This window comes from Diadema antillarum, unplaced genomic scaffold (assembly GCF_040938485.1).
Source record: "Diadema antillarum isolate AM-2024a unplaced genomic scaffold, OU_Dant_1.0 scf00000038, whole genome shotgun sequence".
Taxonomy (NCBI): domain Eukaryota; kingdom Metazoa; phylum Echinodermata; class Echinoidea; order Diadematoida; family Diadematidae; genus Diadema; species Diadema antillarum.
Window position 1 is genome coordinate 3,876,041 of NW_027270927.1, and position 23,956 is coordinate 3,899,996.

Genomic DNA, 23,956 nt, shown 5'->3' on the forward strand with positions numbered 1-23,956 from the left:
TAAGAATTTGATACTTTTATGAAGTGTTTGGTGATTTCATTATGTACAGACCAAAAAGGAATCAATGGAGGTCAACATACATTTTTGACTGCAGGGACCTTTAAAATCTGCCACACATAAAAATGCACTGAATTTCCCCTTGTGGCAATGCTGTTACATGAAATGAAAAAGCGAGACTATTTGTGCCCTTCGACCAATTAAATTCTGTTGTGTTGTAGTTGTTTTTTTTTTACATGAAAGTGGATGTAGTTGCTACATCGTCGACCAAAAACATGATTGTCTCAATCAAAGTGCTATAAGTTAATGATGCCACCTCAGCTAGTATGAGCGTGGGTGATTACAACCCATATCACAATTAAAAGGAGGAAACATAGACGTGAGGTAATAACATAAGTTTCTTGTTTCGCATCTGAAACTTCCACCAAATTGTTGATCTTATGTTAAACCATTGGCAAACTCAAGCATTGTGTGGTGCTGACTTTTAATAACTAAACGTAACACATCAAAAGATTTACCCCCCCCCCCTAAAAAAGGAAAGACTATCCACCTCATATTATCGTTTAATGTGGTCAGGTTTTTGTTTGTATGTTTGTTTGTCTTTTCATAACACAGGAAAGATAGAAATGGGAAGAATTTGTCTACCTAAAAGCTGAGGAGCAGTATAATAGTGGGATAAATGAGACGCTGTACGTCTTCGATATCATCTGTCCACAGCTGTCAAATGAAATGTCACTAATCAGACCACTGTGAAAACTCCAATTACAAGCTGTTTGTTATTCAGCGTGACGAACTGCGCTTTCGCCTTACAAGGCATGTGTTCAAGGGTGTTCATGCGATCTCAAGTTTTTGTCATAGTACACTAGAGAAACATCCGTTACCAGGCAAGTGGAAGTTATGACAAATCCCCGTCATATTTTGTCTAAATACTCTGGGGAGGATTTCACCTCAGAATCCTTCGCCTTTTTCTGATGAGCGTAAAAAACAAAATCGCCATCGAAGGCTGAGACGGCCAACTGATTTGCAATTGAAAACGGATGATGGAATGTCTACTTCCGCATTTCGAAGCCCCCAGAGGGACTGGTCCAAATCAAGACAAGACGGATTTACGCCATACCGTCTATGTGACCGTTAATCGTACCAAGATCAAGAGCATACAGTAATCGTTACTGATGTAGTATAAAATGCATTCCGATCTTCGGCCACAAACTGCGGGATCTATAATATACCTGCATGAAGTGGTTCTTGAAACAGACAGACAGACAGACAGACAGGCAGGCAGAGGGGGGGGGGGGGGGGGGGGGGGGAGGAAGAGGGGTAGGTAGAAGGGGGAGGGGGAAGCTGCTGAATCATAGATGTGGGCGCATGGTGGCCTACGGGATATGACTCTGGATTGCATAGGGGTTCCCGATATCGAATCTTGCGATAGGGTTCGCACAACCTTGAAGAAGATGCTACAACCCATCTCAGACAATACCCCGCTCCTCTCACGGGTAACATCATGAAAGCATGGTTACCTATGTAGCTGTAAAACTGGGGTCATGACGATGCAAGAAATACGTGGGATAACACTGCTTTCACTACAGAAGGTAATGATGATAATAACTATCATAATGATAGTGATGATGATGATGATGATTTTAGTGGATCAACTATTTTCCATAATCGAATCTATTTTCCGCACGCCCACGAAGTATATATGTATTGTTCCTCCTGATTATTGTATATATATATATATAAATATAATATGTTGTTATATAATCTATCTCGGATACTACATGAATCTTTTGCAAATGTTTGAACAATATAATTTCACGACATGTATACTTTGTACTATGTTTTGATTTTCGTTGATTGGAAATTTGCATTATGTTTTTTGATTTTCGTTGATTGGAAATAAACTATGATTGAACTGAATTGAATTGATAATAATAATAATAATAATAATAATAATAATAATAATAATAATGACAACAATAATGACAATGATAATAACAATGATAATAACAATAAGAGTAACAATGATATCATTATCATTGTGGTTGTTGTTGTTGTTCTTCTTCTTCTTATGATTATTATGATTATGATTATTATTATCAGTATCATAATTATTATCATTATTATAATTATTACCTTTATTATTATTATTATTATTATTAGTAGTAGTAGTAGTTAGTAGTAGTAATAGTAGTACATTAATTCATACAGCGCAATTTTCATGAACGTTTTCATTTCATTTGTTTCCATCATTCCACAAGGATAAAAAACACATGACATACATATCAAAAACCGTTAACGCAAGGTATTGTTACATTCATATGCTATACAAATCAGCACAAAGTACACAACTGTAATGATGAAAAATGGAATGCACATGAGAAAGCATTCTGAGAATATGTTAGTGATTATGTTGAGATGGATAAAAATAGAACAACCTTGAACTTGAACTTGATCTTGAACTATTATTATCATTATTTCCCCAAGGACCCTTACACCAAGATAGACACTATATATTCGAGCGACCGTGAGTTTGTATCAGCAAGAAGTATTCTGCGCCATAGATACATCACTTCAACCTACTAATATAATAGTATTTTGAAGACCAGTAACGACACAGGTTGCAAACGTCACGCTAAAGTAACATAAATCAGTTTGTAACGACTATCAAACTATCGAGCTGAAGGTCACCGAGAAAATGCATTATTCTCATTAATCTCAACGTTAGTATTATTTATTATTATGCAGATAGGCTTAGAAAGGGACTACGTACAAAATCTAAAAAAGAGAATGAAACAAGTGTCAAATGTTCGACCATATGCCATTTTGCATTGTCTCATTTTGTATATATCTGAATATTCGGTGTAATCTCTGCCATGATAATATGGTACGGTTCGCAAGGGGTTGCCCAAGAGAAATCAACAGAGGAAAAAGGCAAAAGAATCTGTCACTTTCCTTGTATCAGAATGACATTTGACCCTATTTTCTCCTCTCTTCATTATTTCTTTTTCCAAGAGAGTTCAATATCCCGAAAGCACAACATACTCCATTCTACGGCCAACATAGGAAGAAGCAAACTGGCCTACACCCACACAACATCTAGCATGGCTAGTGTTTTCTGCAAGAAGGACCTTGGAACATCTTGACTAATGCTAGCAAACGCAGTATGCAAGAGCAAAGCATTAGGTTTTCTATGTAACAATTTTCATGTAATTCAAGTCGCATGTTCAAAACAAACCGTCGCCTATCGCCACATTTCCATTTTGTTAGAGGAACAAAACTACAACAACAGGTACTATTCAAATGAAATAGACGCCAATTCCAACGGGACTATAATAGGCACATTTATATTTGATGGAATGATCTATTCCTATAAACTCACGAGAAGGAAGGTGTATGTTGTACTCCTTTTTTTCAATAAGAAGGTGAACAAAATGTTAATAACTCTACAGCAAAATGAAACAATCTACAAAATAATGACTACATTATTTTAATTCCCTTCGGAGAATTTCTACGTTGTTTTTATGTCTGCCTCTGTGTTCGACGATTTTCATATAATTATGTTTGCTTATTTGCTTATGTCTCAGCTGTAAGTTATATGTTACCGTATACAGAAAATTGCATTTATGAGAACCGGGTTTAGGATGGATTAGACAGCATGAAAAAAATAAGCACTTTTTTTCATCTGCAAGTTCGCCCGACGGATTACACGTTTACGCAAGACACTTTGAGCGTTTTTACAAGAACATCACTTCTGCTGATATTCCGTCCAATATACTGCGGTGATCATGTGATTACCGTATTTATCCCGGACTATAAGCCTTCAGCCAGGCTTCAGACTTTAAATCAATAAAAGTAAACAGGCAAGGGAGGTTCGGGCAGAGACGCTGGGGATTGAAGGGGTTAATTCTTCATTTCCGCCACGCGGAGTCAAGAGTTGAAACATTTTTCGACAGAGAACATGATGTTGACATACCCCCTGATGAGTGGACTGGCTGGAGCGCAGGCATCCAGCACCATCTTATCTTTCTTTTTATCCCTCCCTTCGCCCTTTATTTTCTCCCCCTCTTCCCCCTCTCTTCCCCCTCCTCTGTCTCTCCAGCTTTCTCTTCCTCTCTCCTATATCTTTCTCTCAGAGGGGAATTATTGGGTCTTTCATATAGGGCAGCCAAGATACGAGGTAGGCAAAGGCTCAACGCAGACTTGCTGACACTGTCCGCAGTAGTAGTTGCCGTGGAAAGGGATAGTATAGTTTCAGTTTCGAAGGGGATTCAGGTTTTAGCTTTTTGCGAGGTAATTTAAAACCACTTGTATGAAACATTAAAGAACACACAATTCTAAGAGGTATTTAAAGTTTATTTGATTGAAATCGGTGATGAAATGGCTGAGATAAAAAAACACAACAAAAACAAAGTAAAACAAAGTGGTCCGAATAAAAGGTGGGCCCGACTTCTATCAAAACCACTTGGGTTTTGGATATCTCAGCCACTTCAAAACTGATTTGCATCAAATAAACTTTAAATTCCTCGTAGAATTGTATGCTCTGTGGTTTCGACTTGTCTTGCAAAAAGCTATACCATCACTTTAACCGACTTACTATTTTGTCGACATATTCAGACGACTATCAAAAACATGCAGGATTAATGATGATTATTACGCACTATATAGATACGATATATCATAACTATCATCAAAACAAAAATCAATATTACCCATCGCTACCACAATCATGGCTCACCATCATTTCCTATAGAGCAAGGCCTGTTCATGGTGTGGTGCAGTGTTACAGAGATTGCATTCACAACAAGAGACCCGCGGGTCTAGCGCTCACCTGAGTATCGCAAGTTCACCTTTCACGCAGTCACTAATCTAAATTATTCACAGCTCTACCAAAATTTGACCAGGCATTCTGAAGTAGAAGATGAAAATGTACAATAAGGGCCCAAATTTTTAAAGATTCCTTAATTTGGGGAATTGGGGGCCCCCTGGGGCCCTCTGGGTGGGGCATGGTGCCCATTTTGATAAATTGAGATCCTGACCCCCTAAGGATGCTACCTGCCAAGTTTGACGAAAATCTATCATGAGGTTTTCAGGAAGAAGATGACAATGTACGATTCAGGCCCCCATTTGGACCTTCCTAACCAACCCCCCACCCCTGCCCCCAAGAGGGGCACCCCTGGATCTCCTATGAACAAACTCGAAACTACAGTCATTAATGTACTCACTCATAGTATTATCTTAGCTGTATAACTTCTGATTAAATTTTTAACGATTCCTTCATTTGGGGGGTTTGGGCCCCCCTGGGGGCCCCCTGGGTGGGACATGGTGCCCATTTTAACAAATTGAGATCCTAACCCCTTAGGGATGCTACCTGCCAAGTTTGGTGAAAAAATGTCATGGGGTTCTAAAAAAGAAGATAAAAATGTACAATTTAGGCCCCATTAGAACCCCTCCTCACCTCCCTCCCCTGGGTCCCAAGGGGGGCACCCCTGATTCTGCCATGAACAAACTTGAAACTGCAGTCATCAATGTACTAACTCATAGTATTAACTTAGCTCCATCACTTCTGGTTCTAGAGAAGAAGATTTTTAAAGATTCCTTAATTTTGGGGGATTTGGGCCCCCTGGGGGTCCCCTGGGGCCCCCTGGTTGGGGCATGGTGCCCATTTTAACAAATTGAGTTCCTAACCCCCTAGGGATGCTACCTGCCAAGTTCGGTGAAAATGGGTCATGGGGTTCTCAAGAAGAAGATGAAAATGTACAATTTAGGCCCCATTAGAACCCCTCCCCACCCCCCTCCCCTGGGTCCCAAGGGGGGCATCCCTGATTCTGCCATGAACAAACTTGAAACTACAGTCATCAATGAACTAACTCATAGTATTAACTTAGCTCTATCACTTCTGGTTCTAGAGAAGAAGATTTTTAAAGATTCCTTAATTTTGGGGGGTTTGGGCCCCCCTGGGGGCCCCCTGGGTGGGTCATGGTGCCCATTTTAACAAATTGAGTTCCTAACCCCCTAGGGATGCTACCTGCCAAGTTTGATGAAAATCGGTCTTGGGGTTTTCAAGAAGAAGATGAAAATGTAAAAAGTTTACGCACGACGCACGACGCACGACGGACGACGGACGACGGACGACGGACGACGGACGACGGACGACGGACGCCGGACGAAGGGCGATCGCAATAGCTCACTTGAGCCTTTGGCTCAGGTGAGCTAAAAATGGTGACGGAGCGTGGCGGGTGAAGAGTAAACTCCTTGGGCGTCATTAACAACACGGGGAATTAGGTTGATGGAAATTGGGGTTCAACTAATGAAATCATTGATCCACGTCATCCACATTTTCTTTCTTTTTCAACATGCAGAAGGTTAGCTCCTGACAGCAGATGGCACTGATATCTTAATAGTGGGCGCAAACGTGGAGAAACTTAACTATATTATGAACAGTGTATTAAAAATAGCAACTTTCTAGAACGCAGAGTTCAGCTTAACTCGCGCCTTTCACTTTAAATTTTCCCAACATCGTATACTGCAGGAAGAAGAGCTCATATCTATGTTAAAGAGAGAGAGAGAGAGAGAGAGAGAGAGAGAGAAGGGGGAGAGAAAGAAAAAAAGAGAGAAAGAACGACAGATAGATAGAGAAATGACCCCTGTCTTAAGAGTCTTTAACAATCACAATGCCTTATAGTTCAAGTCGCCAGAAGAGGATGAAAGATAAGATTAATACAATTATTAGAAATGGTCATGTGTCATGTTTGTATGTTCCATTCCTCATCTGCATTGCTTTTCCGTGTTGCTTATGGGACCGTTTAAAAACATTATCAAGAAACGGAACTCATCACCAAGGAAATGAAACTCATCGGTAAGCCTATAATCCTTCCAGTTTCATATGGACAATTTGTTTCAAATTCTAGGTATATATCTTAAACTATGACGATGAAACACAATGTCTTTACATTTGCTCAGTGTCAAGAAATGCACATTTTTTCTTTCGACTAGGTGTTTTTGGATATATAAGAAAGTAAATTTATGTTAGCTGATACGATAATGAAACAAGATATGATTTCTCGAATACCATCATATTTGCTCCAAGATAGAAAATGTTTTTTTCTGTTGATTAAGTGTTTCTGGATATAAACACGTAAAAACTCGTATAGGATGAATGATCGAAGCCCCGCGATGAGCTGTATATGGAAACGGAGTCTGGTTTTCCTCTACAACACTACAACGTTCATCTCCTTGTTTGCTCCCTTTTTTTTTCTTCCTTTTCATTTACTTCTTTTTGTCCCATCTATCTCTTCCTCCATCCACGCGTCTTCGTCATTTGCATCATCATTATTATCACCACCACCACCACCACCATCACCATCATCATTATCAAAAACATCATCATCATCTCCTTTACCTTCTTAGCTCCCTGCCTTTCCCATGGCATGTATGGTTTTATGGGAAAGAAGATTTGTTCCTATTATATTTGATGAGATTTTTGTACTTGTACAGTGAACTGCAATATGACACAAGACCGAACCAGGGACCCTCTGAGTCTATGACAGATAAGTTGTCGACCTAACTATCCTAAAACGTTGCCTCATGCCCGCCTTTAATATTTCGATAAAAATTTATCCGGGCATCCCAAGTCTGATATCAGAGTAAATAACGTTCGATGTCAAATCACAAGTTTATCGCTTGCCCATAAAATATTAGCTCAACGCATCTATACCGTCGTAAAATCTAGGTTTGTGAGATTTTCCTAGTATAAATGCTAAAAATGCTTTCGTGCCAGTGTTTATGAAATCCTGGCAAAAGGTATATCGTCTGGAAATACGTGTGACTTGCAGCAAAACTCTATGTCCTCGACCAAACACATAGTAACAGATCCCTTTACTGTTATGACAGTATCACACAAGACATGATAACACGCGATGGATCTCAGTGACGTTTAGAGGGAGAAACATCGCAATCTTGAAAGTACGATGAACTCCAGACTTGATGTTTTCGTGGTTTTGACATATGGTGTGCATCGATCGTATGATTCTCTTTTACAGAGTTACTTTCCGCGTGCATCTATAAATGCCGTCATTGAATGCAATCTAGAAAAAAAAATCGCTTTATTTTGTCAAAAATAATTTAAATGAATCCCTGTTTGACAAGTTGTTACAAATAAAGCCATGCACCACCGATTAGAGGAATCAATGTCATAAAAAAAAAACAAGCGGAAGAGTCAGGTGCGGATTCACCCTTCTCGGGTTAAGTGATGGAAATGTAAACTATTCTTATGTTCCTTTATAACATGCTCAGAGTGCCTTTAAACTGCCACTGAAAAAAAGAGTCGACTTTTCAGGCTAGCCATTTATGATAGCAAAAATTGAATGTGATGATAGCATACCGCATCGTCTATTACGCAATAATGACGATATCAATCGAAAAAAGGCTGTTTCTGCAAAAGATCATTCGTTTCATTAACACCCAATTGTGCTGTCACACGCGTACCTCTCACCACAGCTGTTTCTAAAAGATTGAAGTTAACGTTATTCCGGAAAGTTGTGAAAAACTCCATTAATATAAGAGCAGTTCACACTGACAGGATAGAAGCTAAAACAGCAAGTGCCACAATTACATGCAATTCCATCCGACATTCTAATCACAATTACGGACCAGGGTTGACTGAGGACACTTGAAAGGAAGTAACTTAGAAAACTTTTAGCTTTGTTTGTGATTGAATGACAGATGCTCTTGAAGACAGCCAGATCTTTAGGAAATGGCCAGGCTTATACAAATACAGCAATTGTGTGTTTATTATTACTGGGAGTGAGATCAAACGTCAATGATCAGCGACAAAGTATAGCGAAGCTAACAGGATAATGATAATTTTATGTATTTTCATTTAGATATCGGTATGCTGCTATTTCAATCAGACGGTATCCACTTGTCAATTCGCACGAGGTAAGCCGTCTTTGGTCCCCCCATGTTTTGCCTAGCAAGTCTAGGAAATACCATTTTTATGATATTACTAAAGGCCAGCTGCCCTCTTCCTGACCATTCAGACAAACTCAGTGACTTCTGCATCTATATGTCATCGACAAAGAAGCCAGAACAACAACATCATCGCGGTTGGTGCAGTTAAAATGTTAATCTTGTTCTTGCACACAATAAGGTGACACTTGCATTATGGAATGTAGCGTTCCTTTAACAGAAATGTTCATGATTGTTTTTTCCAAATCCCAATCAACACTGATCTATACGCACAAAGGCAGGACGGAATCATGAGATCTTACACTAAACTTTGTTTCCCTACCCCTTTTATTCCAAGTCCACAATAGCACTCTTTTAACCTCCCAAACTCCTGCGCTCATCATTGTACTCCTTGAAGTTCATTGTTGTGGTTAAGAAATCCCAGGGTAAACTTCTCTCACCCCCTCTTTCTTTTAATAGCCGGATATTTTCATCTCTCCGTTTATTGTTGAGCTTTACGAGGATGTTGATCGACCTTAAATGATAATCCTGGAAAGAATTATAGAAAACAACATAAAGATTACTTCACATGCTCTGTTTGTAATTATCCTGGTAGGTCGAGTCGTACGTAAGAATATACTTCATGCGTAATCTTTACAGCTACAGTAAATCGCACTTCGAGGCTTTTGTTAACCACTAACACCGGCTATCTAATCCGGCTGGCTATATACGTCAAAACTTGATCAGGGAACCAATGAGTTAATACATGGAGGAGATCATGTCGTGATCATGCCAGTCGCGAACAACCTTGGTGAGGATAATTAGTATGTCGTCCATGATGCCGCTCCAACCCAACCCTAATGTTGGGGTCCTTTTGAATAGCAGTGGCATTACAACAACTTATTCAATTCAATTCAATCCAATTCAATTCAATTCTTCAATTCAATTCAATTCAATTCTTCAATTTAATTTGATTCAATTCAATTCAATTCAATTCAAATCTTACTTCATTTTTTGACGAGAACATAGACATTTTACTTTCTTTGGAGACTCTTTCTTTGGTAACTTATTGAACTTATAATTTTTCATTTTCGTGAATTTGAAATTGCTCTTGATGTCTTTTGTATATAGTCATAAAGGACAACAAATTGTGATGTCTACTTCTGTTCTTTCAACATGACCTTTTAGGCTGTATAGTTATACAGTTGGTATTTAGGTCTGTAATTTTCATACTGTTTGCGATTGCGGCTGAGAGTAATTTCTCAGTATGGAAATGATATACATGTACTAGTATTATATTCTTTGGTGATATTACACCTGTGCCAATAAGCCAGTTCGTAGTTCCACTTTGCGCATGAGCAGAAAAAGGTCATTTGTACTAAGAGGCTCGTTGGTTTTTAAGTTCACTGAGATAAGCATCTGTCATATAGTGATTATTCATGTCATTCTTGTAAATGTTGCTTGCCAGTACATCCACCTGACAGCAAACCTGGTATTTGGCAATATGAATAAAACAGTTTTTTAATGCATTCAAAGCAAAACAATGAAATGGATGCTTCCCCGAAGGCTGATTGACGGACCATTATGGTCACCTGGTCTATGCAAGTTCATTTATTATTTGAACACGAATTCCATGAATTGTTACGTCTGGTAAGCTTCCCGGTACGAATAATGTCTCTTAGAAAACGATTAAAGTGCCTAACCAATTGAGAAAAAAGAAGGTCATTTGTACCAACGTGCCCATGAGCTAAGTACGAACTGGCTTATATAATGCACGATATGTAAAGACGTTTGCCATCATAACGCATTAGCAAATATTGTTACAGTACGATGTTACAATCTATATGGTTATAACTTTGAGGCAAGAGACAAGACAAGACAAGACAAGACAGTGGATCTTCGATTGAATTGCTAAACAATTAGGAACAAACGAACAAGTAATGATGTGTTAAGAACGGTTTTCATTCACCATTAATCCTGAAAACATATATACCCCTTTGAGTTACCTCGACCCGTCTAGCGCTATGGATATCCAAATGACAAATGGGTAATGATAATGATGTGGTGAGAACATGATATAATGCGTTGCCTCGAAAAGCTTATTACCAAAATAATGATAACAATGATAAAATTCAGGGGGAAACACTGTACATCATTTAAGCCACTTAAACGGGATGATATTTACTGGGTGAGCAATCACTATTTAAACCTGTTGATTAGAAATGATCCTTGGTATAACATGATAGATACACCAGGGTCACTGCCAACGAGCTCATGATTAGCTTACTCAGCGGTTTGGTGGCATACAACATAGGATATCATGTCACCATTGTCCTTGTTATACAATTGTCGTAACATGTTTTGTTGTTGACAGTTAGCAACATGATTTGCAGGCATATCGCTAACAGTCGATTGTCTTTAGCGACCATCGGGTCCACCCCTTAAAAGACTACTCAGGTATGACGGCACTGCATTATTGTCCGTGACCGGAAGTCTATAATAACGATAAGCATTCCCAATTAGCTATTAGTAGTAACCAACGACAGTTTGTTGCTTCAAAGATCTTTCCTCTTTCGCTCTTTGTCCTTCCGTATGTGATACTATCTGACCTACTTATCTAGCCTCTTCCTTTTTTCTTTGTCTGCTGTCAATTTGCTTCACTGAACTACCCAATACCTAACCCACTGGTTTCCTGTGGTTTCTATGTCTGTTTAGCTCATTTCCTTTATATTGCTCCATGAAAGTCGAATGATAAATTCAGCCTTTGACTTATCATCATCTTCTCTTCTCTTTTTTTTTTTTTTTGCTCAAGATAACATGACATAAACATAAGAAATGTCATAGTATACTCGTATAGCAATGACTGATGAATGCTACGAAAAGGGTAATGGGAACAAGCGATACATTTTCGATATAGAGTAAGATAATACTCGTGGTATATTTCCTAAGAGGAACACAGCGACCCGGTACTGAAATTCGGAAATGGGTAGATCAGTACAAACAAATACAAATACACTAACGACACAAAAATAAACACTATGTACACATAAAACACACACGCTTTCGCACATAGTTAGCTAAGTTGAATACCACGCGGAAATGATGTCTGTATACCAGCAATGACGTATACACATACACACACAAAAAAAAAAATATTGGAGAAGGAAAAAGTAAGTGGAGAGCAAAGAATAGAACAAATGAAATCTAAAAAGAAGCGCGTCATAAATGGGGCCAGATTTGTCATATCTGTAGATATTTAATCCCCGACGACCAAAACACAAAACAAAACAGAACAAAAAAATATGTAATTCGTTTCCATTACATTGTATTCCGTTCCTGTTCAACATATTTGAATACTTCGAAATCTGCTTGGATATGTATGTTTATTATCATTCTGTAGGAAAAGGCTTTCGAAAGCTTACTGGTTGTCGGAAACAACGTATGTAATGAAGATATGCATCATATTAAGATACAACTGATTGGTAATTGGCCCATTAATTACGTCATCAATAATCATTGCATCATAGATGCATATCTTAGTGAATCTTTAAGAACCAGCATGCCTCTTATCACGAGTGACCCTTTTCTGCTCATGCGTAAAGTGGAACTATACGGATTGGTTTGTTTCTCGGGACTTGATGGGTTAAGCGGCAAAAAAATCAGACACATGCTGCTATCGGCCTGATCGCCAGGCAGGGCAACATTCTGACCCATGGTTAATTTTCGTGTACTTTTTGTTGAAAAAAATATCTTATGTTAGGAACGAAAAAATCAATTCATATTTAACGTTGTCATTAATATTGATATGCCATTGACTATGTCATGACCACGTGTGAACTCTTGACCCCGCACAAGACACATGTTATTGATGGGAATTCTATCAAGCCGCGAAAGACACGTGGTATCGATAGAAATGGCGCGGGAGACTAAGTCTTCCCTTATCTTGAGAAAGCAAGCTCGCGTATGGATTTCTTAATAACCGAGCACCGAATTGTTAATCACTGAGCAAGGAGCACTTTCGTGCGCTTGCTTAGTCGACGGTGCCGACGCGGACTGAGAGATTCGCCAGACCAGTTTTACTTAATCATGACTTAATGATTACACCATTCAGGGCTAGATTAAAGATTCTCGTGAAAAAAAAAAAAAAACACCCACCACTGACTCATCTATAGATAACTTTGGCACATTTTGTTTTTCTATTGCTTTGAATCCATCCTTTGTTTCCATGACAGTAACGACGGAAGGTGAACGCTGTGCTATACTCCCGAGGTTGCAGAGCGGAGGTTGTTTTGTTTTGTTTTGTTTTTGTCTTGAAACTTTACACATTCATGTGTACCCTGAATTCCTAATGTAACCTATTAATGAAAATACTGACTATTTCTCAGTGGAATTCACATTGAAAGTGTCATGCTATACCACAGAATTCTCTTCATGGATTCATGGTTTCATTGCCCTCTAAAAGCGGTAATAGGTATTTATATAGTGGTCAAAAAGTACAGATGATCTTTTATTCACCATTAATTGTCAATTCTTGTAATAATGATGAAGGCGTTCATTGCTGGTCTAATTTACTCGACTCTCGTAGGCTAAGAAACATCGCGAAGAATACCCGAAGGATATTCTTGACCAGAAACTGCAATCAGGAATGCTATCTATTCATGCCTTGTTCTCTTATAGATTCCATAGCAAATGGTTGCATGCATGTTATAAACTTTTGTTAGATTAGCCGAGGGTCATGGTTAATGACGTACCAAGAAATACGCAAATCTTAACGCAATCAAGCGAAGTGAGGGAAAGAGTCACTACGTCAATCGTCTATACATATAGCAAGATTTTCTTCTTTCCACTGAAACGAGGCTTTACGGTGATATTGTGAGTGTTGTAAATCGGAAATTTTGCTGAACCTGTCCTAGCTCTTATTCACCTGTAGAATTACGGTTCGCTTTGTCGTTCAGCTATCATGCCACAGGAATAGAAATAATAAAGATAAAAAGAGAAGAGAGAGAGAGAGAGAAATCTATCACATCGTAGGACACAAATTGTCCAGTACTTGGAATGGACTGTCTTGATACTATCCACCTTGCTACTTAATCTATCATTTCTTTTATATGTACATGTGCGCATGAATACACACACACACACACACACACACACACACACACACACACACACATATATATATATATATATATATATATATATATATATATATTACATATATATATATATAGTGCGAGAGATAGTTCCCTTCCCAAACGTGCGCGGTGCCTCATTGAGGGTAGCATAATAAACTGATATGTATATATATATATAAACACATATATACACCGACACATACACAAATACATATGTATGTCAGTTTCTCTTCTCCTCCCACTCTTTCCCCTCCCGTAGGAATTAGGAATTAGCAAAGCCATGAAACATACGTACTAATGAACTAGCGCTCGCGTCGACATGCGAGCTTTTTCCCCTTCTAGATCTGGCGTATCATCACTGATTTGAGAAACATCTGTTGGCGCTGATGAGTTTCTGCTCCAGCAATATTTTGTTCGGGTGAAAAAAAAGGAAAACAAAACAAAACAAAGCTCACAAAAAAGAGAGAGAGAGAAAAAAAAACCTTAAGAAAATTGCATTTGAAGGTGATGAGTAATGAGTCGGAGCGTGATACAGGTAGGGCAATGATTACTGTTTATTTTACATGCTCATCGCCCCGTAATGATATGTCTGAGAGCACCATCACTTGCCACACCCGGTATATTCGAGGGAGGAAAAACTAGCTTGGATCCTGAAAAAGAAATACATACATATATATATATATATATATATATATATATATATATATATGTATATATATGTATATATATAATTATATATATAATTATATATATATACATATATATATATATATATATATATATGTACTTTATTTTCTTTATCAATATATGCATTCATATATATTTATGTTTACATATTGTTCCTTTTGTATGATTTTCATTTTCATAGTGTAAAAAGGAATTATAAGCTGGCCTCGCGTGTTTATGACCTTTGTTTTACATGTGCCCACAGAGATTTTCCTCGAGTTTTCCTTTCTAATGCTTGCCTAAAATAATATGGAAACCTTGAAAGGTAGTTTGGAGAAATATGAGGTGTGCTTGATGTGCATATCAAGTGTAACCGATAAAACCTGCCACTGTCGGCAAACAAATATAACGAGTACTCCTACGCAAACAATGTGTTCTTGCAGAGAGTGAATAATGTATACACTATTCATCTAAGTTTCCATGTTATACATCTCGATACACTTTGCCTGACGTGTGTTATCTCTCCTTCGGAGGATGGGAAACATTTTGGCGTCTGCTTAAATTTTCTTTTTGCGCAATTATGCAAAACATGAAAATGCATTCATGCAACTAGTTTAGTTGTTTGATATTAGAATTAGTCATGGTTAATGATATGATAATAAACTTTTATGAATCAATGTGCCGCATGAAAAGACAAGAAAAATGGCACCTGTAAGAGACATGCAACGAGGTCGTGAAAATACTTTCTAATTTTCTGTTGCTACAATCTTTAATCAAACATTTCCCTCCAATCATTACCATAGTAATGTAAAACAACACAATGAAAATTTGTATTGTTATCGACAACCCTCCTCTGAGATTCATACATATGATAAACTGGGAACAACACCCGTCAATGATACAGCGGGGTAAGGCACAGGTGGCAGTAGACAGCAAGTGGCTACCAGTGTGAGAGAGACATAGTGGTATTGATCTCTCATTGTCATTATCATCAGGCCACGAGGCCAGCTACACAATAGAGGTTTAAACAAATATTACTGACCACTAAGATTTACGCCAATCTTGCCACACACACACACACACACACACACACTCATATATATATATATATATATATATAATATATATATACATATTATATATATATAATATATATATTATATATATAATATATATATATGTAATATATATATATATAATATATATATACGCACACATAGTATGTGATGCACAGTATTTACCACATCATAATACATAACCATGATAATAGAATTGGGATATGTCAACACAATGGGGTAAACAACAACAACAACAACAAAATCCTATGAGTCGACATATTTCGTTTAGGGATATTCAGATATGACAAAATTATCTTGTATAGTCAGTGCTGCGATATTCAAACGTTGAAGTATATCCTACTCTGTGCAACCAGGATCAGACGAAAGCTTGTAATAATTTTTTTTTTCTGTATGAAAAAAAAAAAAACGGTCACAGCGAAATCCTGTGTTGAGTGTTATGTTGTCCTCGTGTGATTCTTCGCCCCCCCCCCCCCCCGTCTATCTTCCTACGATCGAGTATCATCCATTATACCTAATGTGCTGCAATAGTAGTGCATGTACCATTTCCCAGACTAGAAGTACTAGTGATTATATTCAAGCGTTTTCTGATAATACGAGGGGGAAAAAACGGTCACAGCGAAATCCTGCGTTGAGTGTTATGTTGTCCTCGTGTGATTCTTCGCTCCCCCCCCCCCCCATCTATCTTCCTACGATCGAGTATCATCCATCATACCTAATGTGCGGCAAGAATAATGCATGTACTATGGCCCAGACTAACTCAACCTCATTTTTTTTCCTCTGTCGAAAGCAAATCAGAGTTCCTTGTATACTCAGAAACGCTTTACTAGCACTTCTAGTAAAAAAACGAGTACGTAAAACTTGATCAGAATTTCACTTCCTCGTACGCTGGTAGAGAATGATGTTTTCATGTCTGCCCGATGTTGTTGTTCTTGTTCTGATAACTTACATTCTTAAAATGATTTATGTTGAATTGTCTGTTTGTTTGTACGTTTGCTTTAGTTCTTCTCGGTAGGCTGGAAATGGTAACATAATGTCATGATTGGTGATACATGGAATTGAAGATGTGCAGTACGTATACTTGCCGAAATAGTCGTATCGTTAATTTGACTTCATTCTCATACGAGAAAAACGGCATTGGTTTAACTTAATGGTCTACACTTGATGAGAGTTATGGCGTTCTTTTTGTCACATGACAGCGTTCAAAATAGTGTCCTATAAGAACTCTTTCCCGCTCCATCTCACCCACTCACTCTCACACACACTCACACACACACTACACACACATACTCAAATACCCGAGAACATAGCACACACACACCCAGCATACACATGAGGCACATAGTTAACACACATAGTTACATACACAGAAACATAACACACACACAAACGCACACACACATACACACACTATCTAACCCAATTCTTGTATCGCTTTATCACACTACAAATGTAAGTTACTTTGATGCAACACATGTGAGGAAATACAAGAAAATAAAGTTCTGAAGGCAGCATTTACATTGCTCTGCTGAAGGAGCCTGTCAGTTTTTATATAATTTTGTTGTAATCTTATTGCTTTTCTTGGTTTTAATGCCGTAATCATCAAAATGGAACAGTCAATGTACTCTTTACCGCCGCGTCACTCTGCCGCACTTTCGGATTTTGGTGGATAATGCTTCAGCCTGCGGTGACACGCTTGACCCAAATTGTGTGAGAGAAAAACTAAAGCTCCAGTGTGGGCGAGGAAACGGTTGGGCAGAGGTGGATCTCGGAAACAAATGCACATCAATTTTGCGTTGTCCTAATGAGTTTCCATTTTTTTCCGGACATAAAGTAGACAGCCGCCACCTCCCCTCCCCCAAACAAACACACAAACACACCTTCACGACCGTCTCTCACACCCAATCTCTCCCTCTCTCCCTCTCTCTTTCTCTATCATACTACTTGGCGTGCATAACGCGCACACGTGCACACACACACACACACACACACACACACACATACACATCGTGCACATACACATAAACACACACATCCACACACATCCACATTTTTCTATTACTATTGCCAAATACTTGGCTGTAAATGAATACTTTGTTGATATCATGTGGATGTGCTGGAATAAGCACCATTTACATGGATTACATGAACATTCATTACATCACCGATGTTTATCTCAGTGAATTTCCAGAAACCAACACGCCTTCCTTTTCTCACAAATGACTTTTCTTTGTTATTGTCAATCACAGACTACTCAATAATAATAATATGGTTGTCTTTCTCCAGGGTAGCCACTTCCGTGTTGACACTGTTTTACCAGACGGTCCTGCCATTATCATTTGCCATAACAGAAGAACCATTTTTTTTTTTGTGAGTGTGTGTGATAAATATTTCTTAATCAAAGGCAAACTGATATCTTATGAATATTTTGTGCAAGAGAGAAATCTATCAATTACATTATTACTTTGATGAAGAAGGTATTAGACCCATATTGTTTATTCTGGGAGGGGGTGAATAGCAGATATATTGCCAATGTGTTGCGAATTTAACAGACCTGTAGTTTTGAAAGGAGGGAGATAATTATGATTGGTTGCTGGTTAACGTGACGTCTTCCACTGATGATGAGTAAAATTTAATAGATTCTAACTTTTCGGAAAGGTTTAGAAAAAGGTTTTGTGACATTCCATCTGAAAAAAAAAAAATGAACATTTTGTAATAGGTTCACATAAATCACACACTCTTCAAGTACGAGAGGTCCACTATAATTTTCAACTTGCTGCAAAAGTATTCAAGAAATTTAGAGCTTAGAATTTACATATCGGAATCTTTGTTTGAATCACTTCGTGGAGCTGTATACACAAAGATAGTTATATTTCTTCGAGTGTGGCTTGTTTCAGATAATCATTGTTCTTTTTTTACGGGCAAGGAATGAAAAAAATTTGCTTTATTTTGTGATTGTGTAAAGATGAAAGCATTACGGCAGCTAGTTATATAACTTAGAGTTGATATTAAAGGATATAATTTGGGAAGATATTCGTGTAGGCATACCGGGAAACCCAGAGAAAAGAGAATGAAATACAATGTACTGTGATTCCAATGTACTCATTGTTAAACACGTTTCATATCAATCAAGGCCAGGATGAGTTTTCGGTCAGTCGTTTAAGTAAATAAAAAACATTTGGAGTATGGAGAAGAGGAAAACAAAATAGATATCAAAGGTGGTAAAATAAGATTATATTGATGAAACGGAACAGTTAAAAGGTTATTTGATTTTTTTTTCTCTCTAAAGCTCTTAAATCCTCCTGCATACTATCACACAGTTGAAAAAAAAATTAGATTAGTTTTTTTTTAATTACAAAAAGCAGCGACAACTAGCACTGAATTGGTCCTTGTATCTATTTTACATTTAACACGATTAAAAGCTTGTAAATTAAGAATTCTAGCGGGAATATGTTTGTCTGTTTGTGTGTATGTTGCCGTGGGTGGGTGTGAATGTAGATTCCGTCTGTGTATCATAGGAGTACTGTCTTTTTATCATTTGAACGGAAATGAATAAACAAATTGAAAAAAAGTGTATTTGTGTGTGCGTGTGTGTGCGAGGATGCTTTTGTCCTCCTACCGGCGTGTCGCGCACGCAGACGCAGCCGACCTCAGTGGGGGAGTTACAGTGTCGACACGAGGGGATCAATGAGCTCAGTCCCCGACAGATCCCTCGAGTTTTCTTGGCAAAATAGCGCGGGAGATCGCGTCACGTGCCTCCTGACGGCATGAGTTGTCGAAATGCCAAAGTGACGAGCATGTAATTGCTATCGAAGGGCAAGTGCCGATACATGCATGTTCCTCTTTCCTTTTGATCATCACTTTTTTTTTTTTGGGGGGGGGGGGTGCTTTGGGACGAATGGCATTCTGATCGTGACTTTCCATGGAGAGAAGTTAAGTCCTACTGACAGAAAAGACACCTGCCACCGTGATCCGAGCAAGGCATGGAACAAAGGCGCAAACTCTTCCGTTCAGCCTTTAAACAGGTCAACGCCCATCTTTGCCGCATCATACAATACGGGACTTAGAGAGTAAATTTAAACGCTCTCAATAATCACGTAGAAAAAAATAGGATTAAAAAAAAAATCACAATTTACAAATGACAGGCGAAAAAAATGTCTTGCTACAATGATAGCAACATTCCGCAATGCCGTATTATAGGGCGCTAGATACCTATTGTCTAGTAGAGGTAATTAGTCTTTCGACGGTGAACGAGTTCGACCTTCGTAATTTACACATAGCTAAACAATGCATTGTTGCAAAGATAACGATTTACCCATTTTGGCTCTTGGCTCACCCACATGACAAATTCTTTTATTATTAGCAACATTTAAATCCTGTGCATATACCCATGAGGTCGTTCCCTACAACCTTAAAAAAATGCCCTAGCTTATTCAACATAGCAACAAGAATACAAGCATGCAAACTGATTCAGAGTATTGATACTCATGCATTGAATAGTAAGATTGTTGTGTACAGGCGGATGAAATGAGTTTAGTAAATCCTCAGAGGAATAAAAAATACCCATAAAGTATAGAAAACTTTAGTAAGCTGGTCCAAGGAGATTTCGATGAGCTTCCAATGCACTCAATAACGAATAACACACTCCCTACTTCTTATGAACCACAGAATGAGGGGAATGAGGTGTGTTATTAGTGTGTGTGTGTGTGTGTGTGTGTGTGTGTGTGTGTGTGAGTGTGTAAATGTGTGTTTAGAGGGGTACGTGTATCTGTAATTCCAAAGGGTATAGAAATATATTCATGATAATGACATTCAAGACTGCCACTCAGCACTTTCTCACCAATGAACTAACCATGGTCTCACAAGTATAGCGCACAACTGACACAATGGGGTTTAAAGGGATGGTATAGTTTTGGTTGAGATGGGAGTTCAGGTGTAAACTCTTTGTAAGGTAATTAGAAACCACTTAGGCCTATATGAAATAATAAAGAGCATACAATTCTAACAGAAATTCAAAGTTGATTTGATGACAATCGGTTTTCAGGTGGCTGAGATATCCAAAAACAAAAAGGTCCTAATAAAAGGTGGGACCCACCTTTTATTAGGAAAACTTTGTTTTGCTTTTTTTATATATCTCAGCCATTTCATAACCGACTTTTATGAAATAATCTTTTAATTCCTCTTAAAATTGTATGCTCTTTAATATTTCATATTAGTGGGTTTCTAATTATCTCACAAAGAGTTTAAACCTGAATCCCCATCTCAAGCAAAACTATGGGGTATCATCCCTTTAACTAGGGATTATGATAGACTTTTCCATTGACAATGGCCCAAGAGGTTGGCCATGCCATCGCACCACCACAGAAGGAGCCCGACATATCGATTTCCTTTTCGCTATCATGACCGCGTCTATCCTCTCCGACCTTGAAAGGTGCGTCGGATTCGCGGTCGAGTTGCAGTAGTGGGTGGTATCAGAAACAGTCTCAAATCTTCTACCAACCAACCCCGCCAAGTTCACTGTGAACTCTCCAGGTACAATACTGGCCCGAAGTCCCATTGCTATTTCATTTGCAAATGTTCCCCTGTGAGGATTAAGGTATAATGTATAACTGACTTCCTTGAAAGTTATTTAGCTGGTAGGTGCGGACGCGTATTGCCCACGATGCAAAACAACACCAAAACACTAGGATGTATCTCCATGGAAACGGCTCATTAACATTGTAGCTGATCAAACGGTTTGATTTCAGCAATGAAACTAGAATGATGACAATTATCTGTACATATTCACCAATACATAAACGAAAAGAAGCAAAAATAAACACCGATGGAATGTAACGCAGCGAGTGATATGTAGACCTTGCTTCAGGGTTATGATGAATGGGACGAGCCTTGCAACTCGGACGTATCTTTTGCAACGGGCAGAAATTTGAACTTGACCACATGTGCAGCTAGTATTCAAGCACGCACTCATGTGAATGGGTCGTGTTGATATTGATTTCTTCGGTCACGGCTGAGTGGCAGATGTTGCAAATGTACAAATGTTTTTGCTATATCTTATGACTAACATGATGAGGGACATACACCTGGCAACACGTTCTAATTGCGTTGTCACTGTGCTTGTGCATAGCGTTGCATGAAAGTCTGATACAGGCGTCTCTCAAATCGAGCCATTTTGTGTTGTTTTGTACATTGATGTTTGCCTTCATTTCTCGTTTGTTTCTCTATCATTACATTTTTATCTTTAATTTCTCTAGTTTATTCCTCTTTCTCTTTTTTATTTTCTTCTTCTTCATATCGTTACTGTTCTTATCGTCACATCTATCATAATCATAATCCTTGATACTTTTACTGCCATCATTATCATTTGATAAGTCAATCGTATCATTTTAATGACCATCATCATCGTCATCATCATCATCATCATCATCATCATCACAACTATCGTTATTAATTTTCCTTCTCTTTCTCTGCTAATTCCTTCTCCATCTTTATCGTGATCAACATTCTTGTCCTCACCTAGCAACGTCCTAGGCATGAAATCTATGTTCCCTTTCCATTTTTTTTTATATTGAAGTTACGATTTATGATTGAGCTGTAATGAGCTCAGGTCACACTCTACAAAGCAATAATGTCATTGCATGATTAAGAATCTGAACGCTAAACTACGCAGGGGAAAACTATGAGCGACAAAAGTAAGTAGACCTATCTAGTCTATATCTGCGTTCCATGTATATGTCGTACATTCACGATATTCAAATCCCCATTACAATGCAGACATGACATAGATAACGCCCAAACCACACTCATGAACTTTCACTTGCAATTCTAGATATTCAACAAACTCCTGGGCCTTGAAATCAGCCCAGTGCTGTGAGTACACACTAGACATGGAAGACTAGACTAGACTAGAAAAGATGATCTTTCCAGTGTTCGGCACCACGCATCATTTGTTTTTGCAAGATCATCATTAATAAAGACGTTCCATTGCAAACCTTTTCAACATGCCTTAACTGTAAGTTTGAAAATTGACCTTTGGAACTTATTGTGGCTGGTGCTCAGATTTGGTTCAAACGATATTTTTCGAGCAAAATATAGCAATAGACTTAACTTATAGACAGAATCCTAACGTTAATTGTTCTGTTGTTTTGAATTAACCATTTAGGCCATAGCTCTCGGTGTTTTGTGTTGTTGGGGTTTTTTTGCCTGTTGTTAGGTGATTCCACTTTTTTTTTCCACGTAACAAAATCATGCCATGTTCATGTTGTGAATCGTAGATACAATAGAACTGCAAAACTTTAAAGAGAAAGAAAGAACGCCCAGTGATACTTCGCTCATAACACTAACACCTACCAGAGCCAACAATAAGAACTGGTACATGCCGATTTGAGCAATTAGCCTCGAGATGTGTCGACATGGGCTGGCCTTACTTGAATAGTTCCAGCGGAAATGACACCTTCACATTCTCTTTGCTTACGTAAAGAATAACACAATCTCTGCAATAATTGACTTACATAACTTACCATGCAGCACAAAAGAATCCGTAAAATGAACTCTGGAACATCCATTTTCCCTTTCCAAATAAAGTGAGTGTGACGATTCCAAATCCAAACGTCATTCAACAGCAACACCGATTTGTTACCATCTCAGCATCGAATACATCCAACGAGATATAAATAGCGATGGTCAGGATCATCGACATAAACACCTAATGGAATATCGTTTCCTGTCCAGAGCCACACCATGTACTACACGTCGATGTTTTGTCGTCCTTCTTAATTTATTCCGGGGAAGTGTTAGAGTTGAACATAGATATCAGAAGAAAGCGGGTTTCCGTCTCTCACAATGGCCTTCTGAACCGCGTCTGGGACAAGTCAAGTTCAGACCTTATCGTCTGCTCTGCTGGCACTGGTGGCAGATAGCTAGCTGGGGAGAAATTGCGCATGCGCATATTTAGTACAGCAGGAATGCATGTTCCCCAGTGCGCAACATACTAGCAGATAAGCTCCCCATCCAGTACGCACTCAGCGGAGTGCGACTGCAGCTCGTGTTACTGCAATAATGTGAATGAAAGAGACACGAACTTATCAAATACTAAATTAATAGTATATATAGGAGATGACTCTTGAAAGTTGTAAC

At 38.4% G+C, this 23,956-nt stretch overlaps 1 protein-coding gene across 2 annotated transcripts in view; it reads right to left on the minus strand.

Moving 5' to 3' along the window:
• The window catches only part of LOC139710487 (uncharacterized), a 49,101-nt gene extending 25,439 nt beyond the window's left edge, over positions 1-23,662 (minus strand). For both annotated transcript variants that reach the window (XM_071622412.1, XM_071622404.1), the window contains exon 1: positions 23,341-23,662. In XM_071622412.1, the coding sequence (XP_071478513.1) occupies positions 23,341-23,385 (45 nt within the window). In that variant the 5' untranslated portion in view covers positions 23,386-23,662. The remainder of the gene's footprint in view (positions 1-23,340) is intronic.
• Between the last annotated feature and the right edge of the window lie 294 nt (positions 23,663-23,956).